We start from the raw sequence: 22,822 nt of genomic DNA, 5'->3' as shown, positions 1-22,822 counted from the left end.
CTCTGATCTCCTTAACATTAGCAAACAGGAGGAATAAACACAGAAGAAAAAAAATTTCCATATTTTTTTCACATCTGAGTTTAATGAGTTTTTTCTTTTCATAGTTTGAGCTCAGAGGGAACTGACTACCATGCAGCTGATCACTTCCCCCTTTTTCCCCCCAGTGCTGAGAAGGGGAAAATAAAGCAAAGACACTGCTCACTCTCCCCTTCCCCCGCAATGCTGTGAAAGAGAGAAGAAAAAGACACAGGAAATTGAGATAAGGACAGGGAGGGATGATCTCATCCTTTAAGGCACAGGCAAAAGACAGACTTATTAGGGGAAGAAAAAAAGAACATAAAATTTAATTCAGACACTAACAACAACAACACTTTACAGACAGAGTAGGGCGGTGAGAAGCATTACCACCTCCTGAAAACTCTTTCTCCCATCCCTCCCTTCTTCCCAGGCTCAGCTTTGCTCCCAATATCTCTACCTCCTCCTCCCAGCAGCACAGGGGCAGGGAATGGGGGTTGCAGTCAGTCCTGCTGCTTCCTCCACTTCAGGTTTGGGGGGGGAGGAGGAACTTCTGGCATTCCTCCCCTCTTCCAGCGCGGCCCCCCTCTCACAGGAGACAGTCCTCCAACTCCGACATCAGTCACTCGCACGGGCACGTGTCACGGTCACCCCACGTGTTGCAATCCTCCCAGGGCCAAACTACATCAGCAGGGCCTTTTTCCTATGGGGTCCGGGCCTTCTTTGGGAGCAGTCACCTGTCCTGGCGTGGGGCCCCCCACAGGCTGCAGGTCGGTATCTGCTCCACTGTAGACCTTCATGGATTGCAAAGGGCGCCGGCCCTGCTGTCTCATCATGGGGTACAGGGCAGTCTCTGCTCTGGCACACCTCCCCCCTTCTCCTCCTTCCTTCCACTGACCTCAGTGTTCATACAGCTGTCCTCCTCACAACTCCTCCTCACAACTCCCACAACCCCTCCCAGGTTCCCCTTCTTAAATGACTTATCACAGAGGTGCAGCCACAGTCACTAATTGGCTCGACCTTGGTGAAAAGGCGGGTCTGACTGGACCTGGGGGAGCTTCGAGAAGCTTCTCACAGGAGGCCACTGCTGTAGCCCCCTCTCCTGCTACCAAAAACCCCCAGCGCTCACTCAAACCCAGGACATTTCTAAAGGAAGCATTTGAGTTATGTTTCAGGATTCCACGTAAGGGTTCCACACAATCTTTTTCTCCAAAAGTTTGTCCTTGTCTGAGTAACTTCTCACTCTTCTGAAAGACCCTACTGTTTGTCAGCATTTGTAGTAACCGTAGGAATATTTACTTAGCTTCTAAGATTATCTAAGGTCACAATATGTTCCAATGTTAAGTGCTCCCATTAACTTTAACAGAATGTTAGACTTAACTGGTTTTATTATTCAGCAGAGGGAGCATTAATTCACATAATGGTAGCTATTGTAGTGCCATATTTGGTTGCTGGGGTACTGCAAATAAAACCTCTGTCCTACATTGATAAGACTTCACTTTCTTTTCAGATTAGATGTAATGTCATACCTGTGTGCTGGGTTTGTGTTCGTGGCAGGGGATTTTGGTAGCAGGGGAGGGGGCTACAGCGAAGCCTGTGAGAAGCTTCTTGAAGCTTCCCCGGCTCCAAGTCAGACCCCACCTCTGCGCCAAGGCTGAGCCAATTAGCAACTGTGGCTGTGTCTCTGCAATAATGTATTTAAGAAGGGGAACCTGGGATGAGGAGTTAGGGTTGTGAGGAGGAGTTGCAAGGAGGACACCTATGCAAACACCACAGTCAGTAGAAGAAAGGAGGAGGCACAAGGGGAGGTGTGCTGAGACCCCCCCTGAAGACCATGGAGGTCACTGGTGGAGCAGATGTTGACCTGCAGCTCGTGAAGGACCCCATGCTGGAGCAGGTGGCTGCACGCAAAGAAGGCTGGGACTCTGTGGGAAGAAGCCCCCGCTGTTGTAGTTTGGTGCTGGGAAGATTGTAACACATGAGAGGGATCCATGCTGGAGCAGCTCGGGAAGGGCTGTGGCCCGTGGCGACTCATGTCTGAGAAAGTTCGTGGAGGACTGTCTCCCGTGAGAGGGACACCATGCTGGAGCAGGGGAAGAATGCGAGGTGGGGGGGGGGACTGACTGCAGCCCCACATCCCCTGCCCCTCTCTGTCGCTGGGGGGTGGAGGTAGAGAAATCAGGAGCAGAGCTGAGCCTGGGAAGAAGAGAGGGGTGGGGGAGAAGGTGATTTTAAGACATGGTAATGCTTCTCACTGTCCTACTCTGGCTGTTAAGTTTTGTTGCTGTTAGTGTCTGAATTAAATTGATGTTCTTTTTCTTCCCTAATGAGTCTGTCTTTTGCCTGTGACCATAATGGGTGAGTCATCCTTCTCTGTCCTTATCTCAATTCCCAAGCCTTTTGCTTTATTTTCTCCTTCCCATTCCTGAGGGGGAAGAGGTGAGTGAGCAGCTGCGTAGTGCTCATTTATCCTCTGGGCTCAAACCCAGACAATGAATAAAACAGAAACTTAATTACAAATCTGAAAGTGCAGCACTGTCTATTGATATTAGCCTATCTGTGATGACCATTATCACATTCAGGAGTCAGTGTAACACCTTTTCTCTAAGTGTAAACACAGGCTCTAAACCAGGATAGGAATAGTGCAGAATCCTATCCCAACACCGAACTTCTTCTGTCCCCAAGCCAGGTAAGAAGGAGACTCCACAAAGAATCCTCTTCACATGGAGGCTCTTCCACCAGCTGTTTTATGTGTCTGAAGGAGAGAGAGGGGGAAAAAGGTAGGGAGGGGCTAGAGCCCACACAACTCCCCTACACAGCCTACTGCAGGAGCTATGAGCCCAACTCATCTGCTCGAAGGTCCATACCTCTAACAGAGCATCAGTCTGGTTTTAGGCTTTCTTGATCCATGGCAGCACTGTGGTGCCAGTGATGTCTCACAGAGGGAATGAGGACATAATGTCTTTGTCCTCTGAAATTCTGCTTTGCTTCCTGGTGGAAGCAGGTGAAGTCCTAGGTGAAGTCCTGAAATCACACAGGAAACACCTGGAGGCTCAGTGAAAAAGGAAACAAGGCACCATCGAAGCAGCTACGCCTGTGGGAATCTAAGCTCCAGCAAGGACTGATGTTCCAACCTCTACATGTGTTTTTTAGCATGTCCAATTAGAATTTGCTAGTTCCCTTAAAACCTTCAGTGTGTAATTGAGCATAGCATCTGGCCACTCAAATCAAAATGTTTTCTCATCCAATTTGCATAATGTCATTATTTGATCCTGATCAACACAACAACTGAAGGAAGGTGGACAATCAGCACTGTACTAAAGAATTTTAAGTATAAGAATCAGGGTAGTTATAAAAAATAATTATTGTCCAGACTGGTGAATTACCCTACCAGTGCAATGGTACTGCTGTATTGTAGATTTAATTGGGATATCTTGAATCCAATTTAAAAAAAAAAAAAGCCAAAAAGTAATAAAACAGGACCTTCAGGAAGCTATTTTCTGTTCACCAGTGATATCACAGGCAGTAGAATCATTCTAGTATTTTGGAGTAAAGTTTTTCTTAATTTCATTTCATTACATAATTCCTGTATTTATTTTAATAGATGTAGAAATCTGCATATAAGATATATACATAATTGTGTATGATTTTCCCTGCAAATTTAATATAGCAAAAGTAATAAAAAAATGTCCACTAAAGTACAAAAGTAATAAAAAATTGTCCACTCAAGTGCCTTTAGCAAGCTACATTGCCAACCCCAAGACATAAAAAATCCTAAGGTTACATCCTCCAAAGCTTTGCAATTGCCAGTTATGAGATTTTGTAAAAAATAGTGTGTTTTTTTTGTTTTTTGTCTTCTAATGCCAGAGCCTTGAGGGTGCAGGTACATTGCATTTTTAAATTCTTGCTCTGCAGACAAGAGGTCCATAAACTTCTTTTAAAAATAGCCAAGCTATTTCCTGATTTGACATAATTGCTTAGCTGCCAAATTGGGTTTCTATGAAAGACAACATTCACAACAGAAGTGTATGAGCAGTGCTGAACAGAGAGGCCGTGCACCCTGGTATGTCTAACCCTTATTTTGGCACTGAAAATGTGGTTTAATGACTTAAGTATTATTCTTAAATTCTTAGTTTTGATTACTCTGACTGAGTAATGAGAACAGTGGTGTTAATTACCTCCCAGTGATCAGGAAAAACAAAGTGAGGATGACCAGGAGAGTGAATCCACCAACAGCAGCAGTGGCAATGACAAGAATCTGTCCCTGCTCTGCAGCCATATCAGAAGCTGAAAGAGAAGCACAAAGAAAAGAGGTTAAAGCTCCATAACTCAGGGTTCCTGCAGAATGGGTGATAACCTTTTCCTCGGTGCTTAGCAAGGACATCAGATGTGCGAAGTGAAAAACCATAATCCATGTCCCAACTATGATGAAGGGGAGAAGATGTTTTCAGGTTTTTAAAATGAGGAGCTGGCATCATCAGACACTTACAACTTACTGAAGTTTGAATATGACAAGATTTTGGACACAAAAATAGAACATATTTTTTCTTTAGCTTTATTTAGCTTAATCCTGCATCTAATTCAGAACTCCTCTCCATCCAACTGTCCCAGTGCAGTCAGCAGCAGTGCTGCGTATGTAAGAGATATTAAACTGGGTTCAGGAGGAAGCAAAGCAGAAAAACCACAATGTGTAGCCTCACACCCTCTTCTGTATGTCTGATGTTTAGTTTTGTTGTCACAAAATGTATACAGTTTTACCTATAACATGCTCTGGTGATTGGCAACACTGTAGCTGAAAAAACCCCTGATTTTCTTATGCCTCCTGTTTTTCTCTCTGTTTTTTGTAGGACATTTAGGAATTAAAAAAGATCACCTAAATTATCCGGTCTCTAGACACTTGCTCTTTTTGTTAATTTATTCTGTATACTATTAAATCTTTACATTGACAAAGTACCTACTTACAGCCCGGTTGGTCCTCACTGTCCAAGTACTACATGAGCAGAAAAAGTATTTGGCTCAGTTTTCTGTCTACCTCCTGTCTTGTGACTCCAAAGTTTTATTTCTTAAATTCAGTTATGCTTGAACATTTTTGCTACATGACATTTAACTAATTCTTACTGTCTGTTTCCATGAGAAATATAACATTGTTCTGAAAGAAGAATAAATAATTCTATTCAGTGACCTCTGACAGCAGCAGTAAATGTAGAAAAGAAAATAAATTTTAGATTTATCAGGAAAGCAACTTTGATTTTGTAAACTTGCAAACTGTTCTATAAGCAAAATCTTCAGCTTGCTTTAGGCACCAGATGATTAAAGCTTAGGGAAATCACCTAGGCTGCTGCCTAGAAAGCTCAGTAGGTTACTTTCTCTCACTTTGCAGTTGATGAAGCCAAATACAATGCGCACTTTGCTGTCCAAAGCCTCCTAAAATGCTGTTTCCAAGAAAAATGTTTGGCATCTCAGTAATAGTTGTGAGTGGTTTAGAAATTAGTAGTGTATACTGGCTTTGTAATAGTGGTAAAGCAAATAAAAACAATAGTAGTTTATGTCAAATTTTCAGCAAAACCAACTTGTTAAATTTCTGCCATTAGGTTTCTGTCCATATAATTTAATGGAGATATGCACAGGCAGTAAATTACAAGGCATTCAGTATCTGTGGTCATAAGCTCTCCACAGACAAGTTAAATATATACATCTTCCAATAAATGATGTAGCAAATACTCACTGAATAGCTAATCTCCAAAATAGTATCTAGTGATATTATGGGAATGGATTCTAGCTCTGCATTGTGTTATGTTCCACAGAGCCACATTTAGTTGGAAAAATACAACATAAGAACTACCATGCCACACAAGTAACAATGCAAATAATAACAGGCTCTCCAAATCAAACGCTGAATACTATTTTCAGACTGGCGGGGGTTGTGCTAAATGTTGCAAGGACTGTTAAAGCCAAGCACAGTTTGAAGCTGTAAATGGAGGAGGAGGTTTTAGATGAGTCTATCTTGCCCATCTCAGCAATGAAAGTGAGAGGACAAGCCGCAGCCCTCTTTTTTTTTTTTTTTTTTAATAGAAGAAGGATGTGTGCAAAAATAGTGAATTCAGCAGAAGAAAAGCAAACCATCGGCTAAGATAAATTAGCTGTGGTTTTCTTCTACAGACATTCATTGCCAAGGAGACAACGCGGGGCCTTTCTTCATGAGAATTAAAGGTGCAAATATAGGGACTGATTCCATAGTCCAAAAAAGCACTCCGCAGCTATTGAGATGAAGAAAGTCACGTCTTGGATCATTTCTGCTGAATGGAGCTGCTATTTCTTGGTGTTTTAGCTAAAACAGAATGCAACCTATCAGTTTAATAACATATATTTTCTATCAGGAACCAGAGCCAAATTCACAAAGGGGAGAAATTCCAGACTGATTTAGTTTTACCTCTAAGCAGTACAATTTTTAGCTGAGACTGTATGTACTTAAAAAGTGATCATTCTCTTTCTCTTGTTTGTATTTTACTGTGTTGGCAGAGGTGCCAGTGTCCAATACATTAGGATTTTTTTTTCAAGTAGCCAAATCACTATAAGGGGCTTTCAAGCCTGAAACTTCCTGATGACCTTAATTTACTTGTCAGGTAAAAATGTCAAATGACAGACAAGTATAATTGGAAGATGTGGACTTGTTAAAAACTGACAGAGAGACAGGTAAGGCAAAATGATGGAGATACTTATTTTTGTTTGAAGTGATCCTTCTAGAAATCAATAAAGGCACAGTGCAGTGAACAACACATATATAAGCACATGTGTATGCGCATACAGAGACTCCTCACACAGGTAAAAGGTTACATAAAACGCTATCTGGGCAGTGAAAAGATAGCAGTCAGGGACACTCAATAATTAAAATTTTTATATCATTTTGCCATTCTAAATGAAATTCAGCATGTCTCTCAATCTCTCTGTTTTTTTCTCATTTCTCCAGCTTTCTCTTAAGGTAAAGTTCAAGTTGTAAATAAGAGCTTTAACATGTATTGTTTCTGTTGTGCATGTTCTTGAAACCTTCTCATCATTTCCTGATTTTTCTTCCTTCTTTCTTCCCTTCATCAGCTGTGCATATTGGTATATGACCCTGTGTTTCTCCTCAGGACTATTCTTGATTATGCAAGACAGAAAAACTCAGTTTAAAAAACAATTATGATAGGTTGCAAAGCCAAGCAAGTTCCTGCAACCTTATTTCATCTCTTTGTGTGTACATATTAGAGTGCTGCATTTCATGATTGAAGTACGTAGCATTTTTTCCAGAATCTCATTTGTTAGACAGCATGGCCAGCACTCATATAGCTAAAATCATTATTTTGTTGTCTCTACACTGTCCAGTGCACGGTCTCATGTCTGCCAACTATGCACCACACAAATCCGTCCAGTGATGGTTAGCAGCTCTGTGTTCAGAGGGATGAATGTGGCTGTACCATCTATGGGGCCACACTCCATTTGACAGTTAAAGCTGATAGGCAAGGGGGTGAGGAAATGCTGATGCAACAGGAATATGTAAACCACATAAGGGAGCTGAGTACCTATCTAGCTGGGCTAGCTGTTTTGTCTGGTAGTACGTTTCATTCTCTATGCCTGTCTGCTCAATAAGTTCATTTTGACAAAAACATAGTTTAAAAAATGAGTAGTATAAGACATGGAAAAGGGAGGATTTACTACTTATTCCAGCAGACGATTAGATAGTATACTATAACGTTTGGGTGTCAAAACACTTCAAACACATTGTGGCTGCAATTAACGTGATTAGTCACAGCAGTGATTTGACTTTAAAACTTCAACATATATGATACATGTACCCAGAAGAATACTATCCATATAAACTCTTCACTCCTGTTACTTTTAATGCTTAGCTCAGGTTATACCTGAAATGATATTTGAAGTGTCTAATTGCATCACTCCAGTTTCCTTGCTTAACACCACGCACAGAAATCCCTTCTGCATCCAGCCTGATGTCAGTACTGTCCCCACCAACTACTCTTTACATCCATGTCCTGTCTCAGCTCTTCTCTGGGTTCTTCAGCCAAATGCGTGGAGGAGGAGCTGCACTTTCCCTCCTCTCCAGGCTGAAGGAAAATATCCCAAGGCTTCTTCACTTCCTCACTGGGCAGACTGGAAGGAATGGTGCAGACATTTTAGTCATGGTGGAAAAGGATGAAACACAGAGAGAACCTTCCATCTCTGTTCTCCTTTCTTTTCTTTGAGCAAATTTCTCCAAAAATCTTTTAAAAGGTTGTATATTTGGTATAAAAGGGCTGGAAGTCCTAAATGACAGCTCACTTCTGTCTCTTAGCTACACCCTTCAGTTTTTTCAGTTTGACATCTATAAGGCAGCAGACCTTCCAGCAGACTGAAAGATAAAAAAGTGACAGAGAGACAGCTAGACAGATAATAGTGAGTAACTGTAAGATAGAGGACTGTGGATGGTGAGAGCTGAAGCTCTAATAGTCAGGAACTGGCTGTCAGATGGATTTACAAGGCATTGTACACAACAGTGCTTAAGAAAAATAAAAGAAAAATATAAAGTCCAATTAGAGTAACCTTTCCATTTTCAGAAGTGCTGTAGTTCCTGTGCTCCAGTGAGCTGATGGGCTCCAATCTAAAGGGGAATGTGGGAAAGGGAGGAGGCAATGGAAAGGCAATCTTAAAAAGAACTTTTAAAAGGAAAAAATAATGCCATCACTAGCATAAGAATGTAAAACTTTTTGGTGTGTATTCGCTTGAAAAGCCTTCTTTCAAGTGCTCCCCCTAACATTAGCTTCCTGAGCAGTGGATGAATGGAAAGCCTGGGCAAGCAGTTTGCAATCTGAGCAAGAATGTTGCTCTTGTTTAGGAAATGCAGAGGAAAAGCAAAGTCTCCGGGGCTTCTGGGTGCTTACAGAAATCAGGTAGGCCAAAGTCAAATTTGAAGAACAAATGGCTAAAAAAATATGAGTAAGTAAATACTTCAAGATTAAAATGAGACATTCTGAGGTATTCGGTGCTCACTACTATTGAATGAACAGTAGGACTGAGCAGACATGGGGAGAGATCCAGCAAGACAGTTTCTAATACGAGATACGTGCCTTCTCATTTGTTTGTTTCAATCAGAAATTTAATTTACTAATGCCAAAGCATCAAACATTCTAAAAAAAAAAAAAAAAATACATTTTGCATTGGTACTTCAATATCTTTCTAAAAATCCTAGGGATGGCTTCTCTGTCGTGGCATGAATCAGAGCATATGCCTGAAACAATGTTGGATCTCTATCAGAATCAATGATTCAAGATCCCTCCCTTGAACTTTGGAGTTCTGGAAAGAATGGAGCTCAGGGTCTAAATGACATCTGGTGGCAAATCCAGAATAGCAGGATTTGAGGCTGAAAAGTTAAAGATAGATTTTGTGGCTGTAGGAAGAGACAGAAGCATGTGAGAATTCAGCAGATCTGGCAATACAAGAAAGTCACCATCTGTGCCTATAGTAAAAAAATTAAAATTATTGTTTCATCAAGATCAGGGTTTTAAGCCAATTAATTTTTCACAGTCTTCAAATTTATGAAATACCTAATCAGGTATTCTATTAGCATTTCTGATTTTTTTTATATTTTTACTGTTAACATTATTTATTTGAAGCATACAAAGTCGATGTTGCTTCTGGATTAAAAATCATCATGTGCTTACATTTATCACTCTGTTCAGCCCAAGCACTAGTCCACACTTGCACACATGCTAGTTTGCCCCTTAGGGCCCTTCTGGAACAAGCCACCTGGTTCCCTTTCAGATTTTTTTTCCTAATGTCAAGAAGGTTGACATGGAGAATACTCTCAGTTTTAGAACAAGCCGTGCACAAGAGAGTTACAGCATGAAAACACTGCACTGCCCAACAACTGTAAATTGTTCAATATTTTACAAGTTCCTCTAGGCACAAGAGCCTCTGAGGTGATATAGTAAAAAACATTCCTCCAGAAAAAAAGAATGCTTTGAATCATTAACTTAAAAAACCCAACCCAATCAAACAAAAAATGTCTTCCATAAACAGCTGGTTAGAAGAGGGAGAGAGAAAAATAAAGAGGGAGAGAGAAAACAGAGATTAAAGCATGTTTGCCCTGGGACAAATGATTTCTTTATTCTTAGAATACATTTTATTCTATCCTAGGAAGGACCAGAGTTTTTTGTGGTGACTCAGTTGGTACTCATGATACATAAAAGCAGGAACTACGAGTGAGGTTATGCTTCAATTTATAGCCACAGCAGTGGTACACCTGTGTGTGCTGGACTGTATGAAACCCTGTCAGCTTTTTTTGCCTGTAAGGTGCTGAAACAGGGAGACTGAATAAAATGGCAATAAGGAACATGGTCAAAAGCAGTAGTTACTATGCTTTGCAAAGGTTTCCCAGCAGCAACCTCTTAATTTTAACAGTGGAAGAAAGCCTGATAACATCCATTCATCCACCCCTCCTTCTTTGAAGCGAATTTTTCTGACTTTTCTAGGTAACTCCATTTTCTTTCACAAAGAAAGTACAAATTTTGCTCTTTTAGATGTTCCATTTATTGGTCTCTGCAGCAGGGAGAAGAGTTCAACAACAACATGCTCCCCAAGCAATGGCTGCCTCAGTCTGCTGGTCAGTAAGTGAGGGTGCTTCCCAAAAACCAGATCAACGTGGCATGATTAACTAACTTCTTTCATTACTGCTAGAGAGTTGGTCTTCTTTCTGTCTCATGCACCACCATTAATAATTATATCAAAATGTTTTAGTGTTCCTAGTAATGATGTATCTGGTTTTATCCTATATAACTGAAGTGGCACAGACAGTGTTTCAACCACTAAACTGGAGAAGGCATCACAGCACTGCCCTGCCAAGGACAGTATGTTTTAGGACATTGCTATACATGTCTCACAATTGATGAACCATTACTTTTTTACAACTTGTCTATCGCTTTAAAGAAAAGCCCCAATTTTGGATTGCTCACTTTACCACTATTTAGTAACAAATTATGTCAATATTCAAGCAGGGTAAACGGAATAACCTTGGATGTTCATCTGGAATTCTTCTCTAGATGCTAAGACATGTACAATTGGTAGAGAGCTGAAGCATGTTACAAGCTAGTGCCATTTGAGAAGGATTTCTATCAAACACATGACTTGAACTATTTTTTGTCATTTTTATGAGATTGTAGATTGATAAATTTTCTGTGACAACATAGACTTTTAAAAGACTATTCTTCCCAGCCTTCTCATGAAAATGTTAACTTTATATAAAATCAGTATAGCTCACATTAAATTAACTAAAATCTGGCTAACTGAAAGACCACAAAAAGTAATTGCAAATGTAGAATTTTCACCAAGTAACTTGTTTCTAATGGGTAGCGATGAAGGGACTTGCAATAGTCTGTCTTGGTCTAATATTATTTGGTATCTTTCAGAATAATTGAGATGAATATATATTAAAAAATCAGAAAATTTTCAGCTGAGCTGCATACTGCCAGAGTAGTAAATGATGAAGATAGGTCCTACACAGCTTGACTTAGACTGTTTTTTAAGATAAATGCATGCCAGCAAGGGCGAATTAACATTTATGTGTACTGATATAACACAACTCTTCCCAACCCCTCCATCTAAATGTAGATCAGTATCTTGGAATACAATGGTACTGACAAAAAATGTTGTTATGTTCCCGTTATTCAGCTGTGTAAGACAGCTGTAAGAATGCTGTAGTTCAGGCAGCAAGTGCTTAGACCTATAAGTAAAAGAAAACTGAATTATAAGGAGGTAAGAAGTGTTAGGTCTGTTTATGGCATCATAAACAGATTTCGTTTTCCAGCTTAATTTAGTAACAGGTTCAGCTCTGATGTTATACTTCAAAAAGGATGTTAAAATTTTGGAGAGCTACAAAATGATTCAATGTTTGGAAAAACTGGTGTGTTTTTAGTGAGAGAGAGCATTTATATCACTTACGGGAAAGACAAGAAAATTCTTAAAAACGGCAAACACATTTAGATGAGGAAGAGATTTCTGATTGTATTTGGCTTCTAATTTGGCAAGAAAGGGTTTTAATTATGAGGCTTAAGCACTGGCACCATCTACCTATAAATATGGTGAGCTCCCCATTACACTTTAAATCAAGAGTCTTTGTATATGGCAGATGTTACATTTCAATCTGATGTCATTAGCTGTCCGGAAAAGTTACAGAGTTACAGACATTTGGCCTGTGTTATGAAAGAGGTACAAATTGAATGATCAGAATCATCTGATACTGCCTTAAAGATTAGAACAGGGCAATTTTCAAAATACTACTGTGAGGAAGTAAGATATCTGGAGAGAAGCAGGGCATCATTTGACTGGTCACTGAGTACTGCTTCAATTAGAAATAAGTAATATTTACCAGCAGGCACTTGCTTTGCTTTTTTTCCCCCTTTGAAATCTAAAGCAGTACTGTATAAATATTTGAGTAAGACCATAGTCCTTTGAACTACCCTTTTAATTAAACTGAAGTCTTTATCTAGCTCCAGGTACCATTTCAAACAGTGGCAGAATTTCTCTTGACCTCTATCTCAATGGATCATAAACAAAACCTCTTCTGTCTGCATTTCCTTTCAATCACATGATTTATATTTATAACAAATCAAATACTTTTAGTCAGGCACAAGCTTAAGCAATAAATGTTGGTAAACATCAAATATATAATGAGTATTTATGTTTCACTACCAAGATTCACACTGAGAGCTTAGATGTAATGGAGGTAATAAATGTTTAAGAGTGTTGTGAGCTCTAACTCACCATGCAGCCCAAGAGCCAGTTTCATTAGTACAACTGAAGGAGACGTGGGGCTGGGAGGGAGTGGGTGGAAACACACTCCCAGCAGATGTTTCTATCAGCAGTGCCAATGCGACAAATGTCATTGGAACCACAGCCTTCCTGATGCAGATGGGTAAGTCATGTTTTCACAAACATGACATAGGCTCACAGAGGTTTAAATACCATTTACTTTTTATAAGAGTTATGGCCCTGGGAGCCCAAAGCCTTGCATCAGAATATGCAGACAGGATCTACTGGAATTCTTGAAAGCACCCAGGTGCTCGACTCATATTCAAACCAATTGGCTTAGGTACCCAGAAAATTTTAAAAAGTCCAATTAGGCATTAAGCACTTGGAAATCTATCCCTAAAACCTTTTTGAAATAGAAGTTAAGAAGAAATTAAAATGGAACACAAACCCATGGGTATTCTTGAAAACACTTACATAGTTTTGAGTCTGTACTTTAGCTTAAGCAACTTGAATTCTAAAACACTGATGGAAAACATGGTATACGTAATTGGTTAATTAAAGTAATTTCATTAATGAGTGTTTTAGTGTTGTATCTACTACACTAATTTTATCTCAAATGCTTGTAAATACCTTGTTTGCAGTTTCTTTGAACATGGAGGGCAATACCTGACTTAAAGAAAAAACTGTTCAGAGCATGAACATCATACATAGCATCAAGCCTTTCTGCATATTCTGTAGAAATACGCAGGCTTTCTGCTTCTTACTGGCAAATTTAGTAGGCTTATTGGTTGACGGAAATGCATATAGAAGTTTTGGGGTTTTTTTGTTTGTAGAGTCTAACAACTACAGAGAAAGACTCCATCACTATGTTCTGGGAGCTTGCATGAAGCTGTTGTACTTCAGTAAAGCCTGCCTAATGGTATTTCTAGATTAAAAGGAAGGCCTTCTTTAAGCAAAGAAAGGATCATAGAATCATAGAATATCTCAAGCTGGAAGAGATCCATAAGGAAATTTTGCAGAAGAAAACATTCATTCCTTCAGCTGCAGCATTGGGCTAAAATTTTTATTTGTTGTTATGAATCCAGAAGTGTGAAGCTGAGGCTTACATTTTTTTTTTTTATCATATAGCAGTGGTCATTTTGTGATAAGCAAATGGTATGTATTCAGCCATTCAAACTCTCAGTGTCTCACTGTTTTAGAATTAGATGCTACTTCTGTTGTATTGGGGTTTTTTTCCCTTCAGTGAAACTTACTTTCATCTCCAGTTTCAAATTCAAACTTCTGGCTATAGCCGCTGTATCCTGCTGCCGTCCTGACTCTGATATGAAATATATACTTGGTGGCTGGCTTGAGACCTGTGATGATAACACTTGGAGCCTTGGACCTTGTGGAGGAATAGCTGAGCTGCTCATGCTCCTGAGGGACAAAAGAGGGGAGAAATGGTATCAAATTGAGTTGTACGAACTTTGCAAAAATGATATAGCAGAACGAAGCTCCATATTCTTCTCATGAATGTAATATGTGTTTATAAAAGGAGGTGCAGGTATGGGTTTCTGTACTTTGATTTTGTGCTATAGTCATAATGTATGATATGGCCTTCACTTAGATTTCAATTTTTTGTCTTTAATCTTGTATATAAATACATCACATTTTTGTGACTTGGGTTAGTAATTACACTGCAGTCAAAACAACATGGAATTAGTACAAGACTACATTCACAGAAAATGGCACCTAGAATGGTTGCTAATTGTTTTTGCACAATGGACAAACTAGGAGGTCAGTAAATACTAGTAAGCTGTAAAGTAAAGATGTGGGAGTATTCAAATACCCGCTACTCACTTCTACCCGCAGGTAGTGCCAAAATGCCGGCGCTATCCGTGGGTAGACCTGTGGGTAAAAGAAAATAAAAATTAACTTTTTCTTTAAAGTCTGCAAACTTCTAGCATGGTTCTACTGCTTCACTGCTGTTGAACTTAACTTCTCTTTCCATGTAGTCATAGATGAAATTCCCTTTCACACTGTATAAGGAGCAAAACTCTCTGCAAAAGTTCCCTGTTAATCTCCTAGCAGTTGACCCTGGGCATCTGCTGAGGATTCCTGACTCTTGCAGAGATCACTGAGAATTACAGTGTGCAGAGATCACTGGGAATTACCACTGCAGACCAGCTGCTGTAGTATGGAGACCAGCCACATTGATTGCTGTGCAAATCTAAGTGCTGCTTTGCTAGACAGGTCACTGGTGATACTTGTACATGAGGTGATGACTTAGAAGAAGAGAGAGTTTATTCCCTGTCGTTAGTTACTGTCACTTGATAAATCAGTAATCTGTAATATTTTATATGGTGCCTTAAGGCTACCTTTACTTTGTTGCAGCAAGATTTGTCTCCAAACTGACATATGAGCAGAAATGTCCTTGGCATATGCTTAACAATCCAACTGTAATACCCACAGGGCACCATATACATTTATTATACCATGTAGTAATATTAGAGCATGTATAAAGTATTCAAAGGGTGCTTCCAGCCTGTTAAGAAGGAAACAATATGGTTCACAGAAGAGATATAACCAGGAGAAGAACAGATTTCAGTTAAGAGTCCACTGGGTTCTTAATCTCTTCTGATCAACATACATATATTTTTTATATAAAACAAACAGCTTTATATAAAACATGCTGAGTCAAATTCAGTCATGGTGTAACAAAGTCACATTAGCATAGGGCATCAGGTATATCAGTATTATCCCAGTAGGCATCAAGGAGATGGCTAAGAAAACCAAATTAAAAACCAAACACACAAAAATAACCTAATGATTCTGTTAAGTGAAGAAGAAGGAAGGCAACAATGACCAATATCTAAAATAACTGCATTTAATGTTCACTTCAAACAGTGGAAATAATTTGAGAAACTACAGTAAGAGGAAGTGCTGATTTGTTCTACAGTCTATTACCAGATTTTGAAACAGCAAGAAGTGTCTATTTAAATTGAATAGTAAGACACAGTGTACATGTAATCTTGTGGATAGTGACTATGATTAATATACTATCTAACAACTTCTACAACTATCAGATCTCCCCCAATTACTTGAAATGCTATAACTTTACTTTGAACAAGTTAGTGGATTTTAGACATACATTTTTTAAAGAAATTTCAGAAAATACATTTTCTTCTGACAAAATGCCAACTGGTTAAAGTGATTTTTTTTTTTTTTTTTTGAGATTAAGCTTGTTTCAACTTGAAAAATAGCATGTATGTGAACAAAAAAGGTATAATGGGTTAATACTCAGATTTGTAAAGAGCTAGAGAACTCCCACACATACAGAGGAGTTTACATACTGCTTTAGGGACATTTCACAAACATTCAGTGTGTCATGAATAGCTAATTTCTATTCTATAGCCTTGTTATATGTGCAACTTCCAGGGACTTTGATGTGTAGAGTGCTCATATATCTTAACATGTAACTTGGCCAGGGTATGCAAACTTGGAGAACACAAGACCTGAGGTTATTTAGTAATGAAGCTGATGACTAAAGTGTGTACATTTCTGCCCAAACAGACCAAGTCTTTCAACACAAGCTAGTGACCAGCTTAAAATCAAACTAAGAATTAGGAAAAAAAAAAAGAAACACCTGATTTTGCACTGTCCTAAGACCACACTGAATCATAGGTATGGCCCAATGTTTGTGATCTTGCCTGTTAAACACAATATCAATACAAGACTGCTTCTGCACTTCAGTCCAGGTAAAGACATGACATCCAGTGAAGGAAAGATTCTGGATATGTTCATTAAAGTTTCTGTAAACAGCAAATGCTTGTTTTATACAGATACTGGTATGCTTCAGTTTAAAGTTTTAGCGAGTACTATGTGCTCCATCTGTCATGACCCAGACGTAGGTGGGCAGAGACTTTACACTCTGGAATGCTCTGGAAATTTTTATTTAGGCTCCACAACCTGCAGGATAAGGAGGAGACCAGCATCCAAGGGATTTCACTGTATGATGTAATAGTTGCAAGCCATTGCCTTTTCCCAGACTACCTTGCTGCTTGAAATCAACTTCTAAGCATTTAACGATTTACTGTTTTTTCTGACCTGCTGGAGAGATTGCAGAAATAATTTGATGGAATTGTAAAAAGAAATAGGTTCCTTCACAGGAGGATGGAAATGGAAATTTGGTCAAAAATTGGTGGAGACTCCACAAGATCCAATGATAAGGATTTACTCCCTGAAGCCTGCTGAACAAGGCTAGTGGCTGCAAAGAACTGGGAATCACTTCTGAAAAAAACAATCTGAGCTGTATCTGTTATGTTATATCTGTTACTACAGGCTAACTACTGCTTGTATAAAACAGCATTTAGGATATAGCGGTTCCCTAACCAGGGATGTGGACAGGCCGTTATCAAGCATAATTTATTATCTGTAGTTCATCAAAGATAATGGGTGTGACAAGGACTGTGATGGTAACGTTTAATCAACACTATGTGTCCGTCCATGTGGGCAGGCTGTGGCTAACAGCAGCTTCCCGAGGGGCAGCCATCTCTGCTTGTCCCTTCTGGGCAGTGGAAGGTATTTTGGTCACCTCTAAGGGTTGTCTGACTTGCTGTCCCCTCACCACGAGCCTGGGGCTGCCTGCAGGTGGGTCCTGAGGGGTCCCATCTCCATGCCCTCCCATCTTTTTTCTTCTTTCCTTTCTGCAGGCTCTTATGCCATCCATCACACAGTCGAAAAATGATGTCTAGGAGTACATGATCATAAAAGTAATACTGTTGTTATACAGGAAAGGAGGTAGGATTTGTTATTGCAAGTGAAACAGGGGAAAGGGAACCTGTCACCTTGGTGTGTTTGAGAAGAAAAAGCTTCAGAAGCCTGTACCTGAGGAGAAAGTTGCTCAAACTCGAGACAAAATGATTAATAGCTGGAAACTTCACATTGTTTTATGTGAATGTTTCACACAAAGAAATCAGCCTTTTAGGACTGGATTCATACATAAGACAATTCTCCAAAGAGCGGATGCTTTGCCATTACTCCCTCCTCATGACAAGACCTGCAGCTGACCTGAAAAGCCAGAACTTTCCACAGAGAGATGCAATTTGAAGTTGATGGGGGTGACTCTCAAGATTGGCCACTCCTTCTGCCATGATCTTTCTCAGGAAGGCTAAAGATGGTTTCAGAAGAAAACAATACAATTCTAGTCTGCAGAGGGGTATGGGATGCTTTGTCCTATTCTTGCCGCAGATAATATGCACTTACTTTGGCATGGATTCTGGGTTCAAAAAGTGAATTTTAAACCGCGGGACTTAGATGTACTTCTTGGATGTTAGTGTCTGCTTTTACCAGCCCCTGATTTTATGTTGTGGCAAAATTTAGACACATATCAGCCCTCCTGCCATGCACTCTATTTTCCATAGAACGGAAGCATGGTTTTGTGGGCTGGAGGGAGCCACAGTATGCCCTGTGACATAGCTCTGACCTGGACAGTGACAGGACCAGGATCAACGGGAAATGTCAAGGACTACATCTGTCCTGTATTTCTTGATAACTACAGAGGACTACTGCAAAATCTGCAAAAGAAAAGTTTCACTGATATTGCTGTATTTCCCGTTGCATGTAAGCAGTAAGTGAACTGTTGGCCATCATATATGGCTCAGAGTTCACATAAAAGAAGTACAAGAAATTCTCTGATCCTTCACATTAATATCAAAGCAGCATTTGTGATCTTAAGATGGCATAGGACTCCCAAGAAGCCATTCTGAGAATACAGGGGCTGAGGGTTTAAACATATGTTAAAGAAGTCTATCTAATATAATATGTAACTACCAGTCAGAATCTGATACGAGGAAATTCAGAAGACCTCTTCCATAGCCTACTACAGATTTCTCTTGGTGAAAACCTGTAATTAAAACATAAAAATAATCCAAATGACAAGTAATGCCAATGTTATTACACAATTAAATACCAAGCTTATGACCAGCTATCCAAGTTAAACAGACTTCTATCATGAACTTTGAAAATGCTATCTCTATTTCTAAGGAAATTGTATTTTTCTTATTGAGTGAATTCTTTTATCGGCTGATTCAGTTCTGATTATGAGAGACTGTTCACAAATTTGGGACACAGTCTGTGCATGAAAATGAATACCTTTTAGAATCAAACTCTTTCCTGCAGCCACCTCCGCGTGAGTATCTATCTGTATCTATCCTAATTTTATACTTGGCTTTATAGTCAAGACATTTTTTCATATCTAAAGAAACAGACTGAATGAATGGAAGTTACAATGGTGCTAATGGTCTAAGACTATACAAACTGATTTAATGGAGTATCAGGATCAGAGTATAAAAAATAATGAAAAGCCTTCTGCTTTTGCAATGCACCAGAACAGCTGGATCTGTCCCATCAACATATGCTGTAATGAAACACTTCCACTGTATGACATCATCAGTTTAAATGACAGTTCTTCACTCCCTGAAAGTAGCTACTTTATTAGTGAATGTAATATTCATTCAATACCCAGATGTTATATTATCGTGATGACTATTACCATTTTTCTCATATGCTCAAAAGAAAGGGGACTCTCTGATGACATTATCACTTGCAAACAGATAAACCTCCACATGCCACCCCTATGTGAACATGCCACTCTCCAATTTAATCCCCACCTTCCTTCAGAGGGAAACAGCACAGAAATGAAGACTGTGCACATATATGAAAAAATATATTGATAAAGTTTGACCAAAATGTGATGAACTTTTATCAGTTTAGACTCAAATGCAATTAATGAGTTTACAACATTCTGATGATATGGGTGAGAAAACGTACATATAACTAAAAATGTTTAGTGTAAAAAAAAATAATGCAAATAAAAGCTGAAATGCAGAATTTTTCTTACAGTGCTCAAATAACCTTTAAAAGATTAACTTTACCAGTGAAGCACTGACAAAAATCCAGGCACTTTCAGGCGTACAAGATTTGTCACTGTTAATATTTGAGTGGGAAAGAGAAACATGGCTCTAATCAAAATACTATCAGTCCTTATTTTAGCAACTGAAAAATATAATCAAATATAATTTTCTATCATTTAGAATATATAAGATCCAGGAATTACCACTGTCTTGCAATTTACTCTGTGTCTAGCTTATGTTACGAATGACAATCAAGGTGTTCAGTTCATTGAGTCCCACGAGTAACTGAAGAGACTTCCTAAACTGACATGGGAAATGGTTTTCAGAGGCTTCTGCCAGACCAAAACATACTTATTGGGTACCTACAACTTCAAAACGTGTGTGTGCAGAAAGAATGCAGGGAGACAGTAATTGAATTTACTATCAACTGCTTGCAAATACATTTTCTAGTTTATATCTATTGTCCTCCAACATGAAAATTCTGTACTTAAGCCATACAATCCCGCTTAGCCTTTTCAGAGTGCTATCGCTTAACAGAGAGAAATACTAATAGAGATTCAATCTATATACCACAGGGACTAGATCTCTCCTGTGCACTAAAGCACAATGTCAAAGCTGAATAAGTAGCACATTAAAGTAAAGAAGATTTGGAGTTCTATGATTTAGACATCATCGATGTTTAAATAAAAGCACCAGTAATAAAAAAGATTCTTTTATGAGACCATTTGGTCACATTTTTCCTCTTTCCTAGATACATTAGTTTGAAGGATATACACAGTGTGACCTACAGAGGAAGCATCATTATTTTAAAGGAATGACCACAATTCTGGAAGATAGGAATTTTTATTAATCATAGCTCTGGTCCATCATGAAATGAAATCTCCAACCTCTTCTTTACTTCTCATGGAATCAGCTGTGATGTCACTTAATTACCTCCAGAGTCACCTGAACTTTAATGTTGCAGTACACATTAGAATAAACCATTAGGTAATTACTAGGTGTAGTCAGTATGTGATTAATTAGTTCAAACAGAACCTATTAAAGACAAATAACAGCTAACTATGGAGTTTGTACCTACTGTCTGTGTTTTCCAAGAAAAACATAGCCCACAACAGCTCTAATTTATCTAATAATGCCCTGATTTATACTGCCTGTATTCCTCTTACAGATAATTTGTCCCCAATGTTTCTCAAAAAGTATTTTCTTTCTTTGCAATAAAATATTTCCATAATGTGATTCCTGAATGCCTATTGCCCCATGTCATATCTTGCTTCTCATCTTACATAAATTGTTGTAGATGAAGAGTAATTACACTGAAATCAGTAAAATTACCTACATCTGGGAAACTCAAAGTCTGTCTTTCAAAGCTCCTTTATATTTACTAATTTTGTGCATGACTTTCTCTTAGAAGACTATTTTGACCTACAGTGTATCTGTTAACATGAATGACAGCAGTAATATTTGGAACATATTAGAGAAAAGACTCATAGGTTCAAAAATGTGCTTCTAACACTAATTACTATCTGATTACAATATGATCAACAGGCTTATATAAATTATCATTGCAATATAGAATGATAAGAAAAAATTACAATAATAGAAATAATAGTCAAAGATACCGTTGATATTCATAAAACAACACTTCTAAAAATCTTGTACATTTGGTTTCCAGCTGACCAACAAACTTAAAGTAAATTTAGAAAAGTGATTACGAAGATCTGAGGACCAATCTGAACCAAGACAAAAACTCTAACAGGAAAAAGTAGGGCCATAGAGAAAATTGTCTGTGGCTCTAGTATTTGCTTCAGAGAAGAAACCTGCAGCATTTTAAGGCATCGGCCACTTCAGGTTGTAATCTTCTTCCCTCCCTTCTCGACCTCCCTTGTGATTAATCGGAGATGTAACAGTTTGGGGAGCTGAAACACTAAAGTGTGCTTTACCTGTTTGGCCTTTCAATATTTTATATTTTGATTGCCTGTCAGTCAGGTCATCACTTTCTCCATACATCAAGCGAAGCTCTCAACAAGAAAAGCAGAAGAACAGATAAGCAATCATAAAGAAAATATGGAAAGGTCAAGACCCAGCCAAACCTCATTTTAATTGGATTATATACTTGGGAAGGCAGAAATGAGTTGATGTGAGGTGAACCATGAAAAAAGAGAAAATTCAGCGAGGAGAGATGAGGACAGGGTGACTCTAAAACAGTGTTAACATTCTCGCCAGCACAACGAGGTGAGAGGTGGGCAGAGGAAAAGCTGTGTGGTTAACATGGCTGGCCAAATGGGAACACCACATGTGAAGGCAGCAGACAGGACACTGCTGATTGTACTGACAAGGAGATTAAATTGAAAGGAATAAAAACAGGTCTGTGCCTTAAGTTGGTGATGGAACAAGGTGCAATTCAAAATATAATAAAGGGAGCTGGGGAACATGACTTGAATTCTCAGATAAGCACAGATATTAAATTCCATCTTTCTAGAAGTTATGAGCTACTCTGATAATATTTGTTTGCTAATTAAAAATATTTAACAGTATCCTGCACCAGTTTCTCCAGAAGTCTTTCTAACTTCAGCATATAAAAAAGTCAGCCTCTCCAAGTTGTCCCTGAAGATTTTTCTTCTCACTCATTTTAATTTTCTTTTTCCCTGCACTGTCTTTTCCATTTGGGAAGAAGCAAGGAGCTACTGCAAGCATGAACGAGCTTACTAATGGTAAAAATCAACTCAAGTAGTATTCAAAAGTTTTGCTGTCATCTTTGGACAGTAAAGCAGAGTTTTGTCTGAGATACCTAACACTAAGGTGCACTTCATAATGAGATAATAAACCTGCTGACAAATACAGCTCAACAGGAAACAAAGGCAGTCCTGCAAATTTGAAGACTGGAAGCCTTCTGTGACTTTCTTTGTTGTAAAACAAGCCCAGAGAACTACGTACATACAGGCAGTGGGCTAATTTCCAAGCCATTCATTTGGTATTTGAGATTCATAGTTCAAATTTCTGAATCAGGTCCTGTATATGCCACTGCAGACCTGAGACTCCACATAAGCAGTACAGGTTCCTTCTCCCTATGCTCACCTTTAACACTTCCCCAGAGTCCAGCAATCTGCAGATTAGTGGGTTTCTGAATTAACTAAATT

General features: G+C 38.9%; 1 protein-coding gene across 3 annotated transcripts in view; it reads right to left on the bottom strand.

The window, feature by feature from the left end:
• EPHA6 (EPH receptor A6) overlaps positions 1-22,822 on the bottom strand; it is a 528,684-nt gene that overhangs the window by 123,403 nt on the left and 382,459 nt on the right. For 2 of the 3 annotated variants that reach the window (XM_074812313.1, XM_074812322.1), the window contains exons 7-8: positions 14,046-14,208; positions 4,194-4,302 (exon numbers count right to left, since the gene is read on the bottom strand). In XM_074812313.1, coding sequence (XP_074668414.1) covers positions 4,194-4,302; positions 14,046-14,208 — 272 coding nt within the window. Of the gene's footprint in view, positions 1-4,193; positions 4,303-14,045; positions 14,209-14,631; positions 14,680-22,822 lie in introns of all 3 variants that reach the window. The other variant, XM_074812331.1, reaches the window with a different exon arrangement.

Source organism: Strix aluco, chromosome 2 (assembly GCF_031877795.1).
Source record: "Strix aluco isolate bStrAlu1 chromosome 2, bStrAlu1.hap1, whole genome shotgun sequence".
Taxonomy (NCBI): Eukaryota; Metazoa; Chordata; class Aves; order Strigiformes; family Strigidae; genus Strix; species Strix aluco.
The sequence above is the reverse complement of the archived record's forward strand: the minus strand, read 5'-3'. Positions and strand labels throughout refer to the sequence as shown.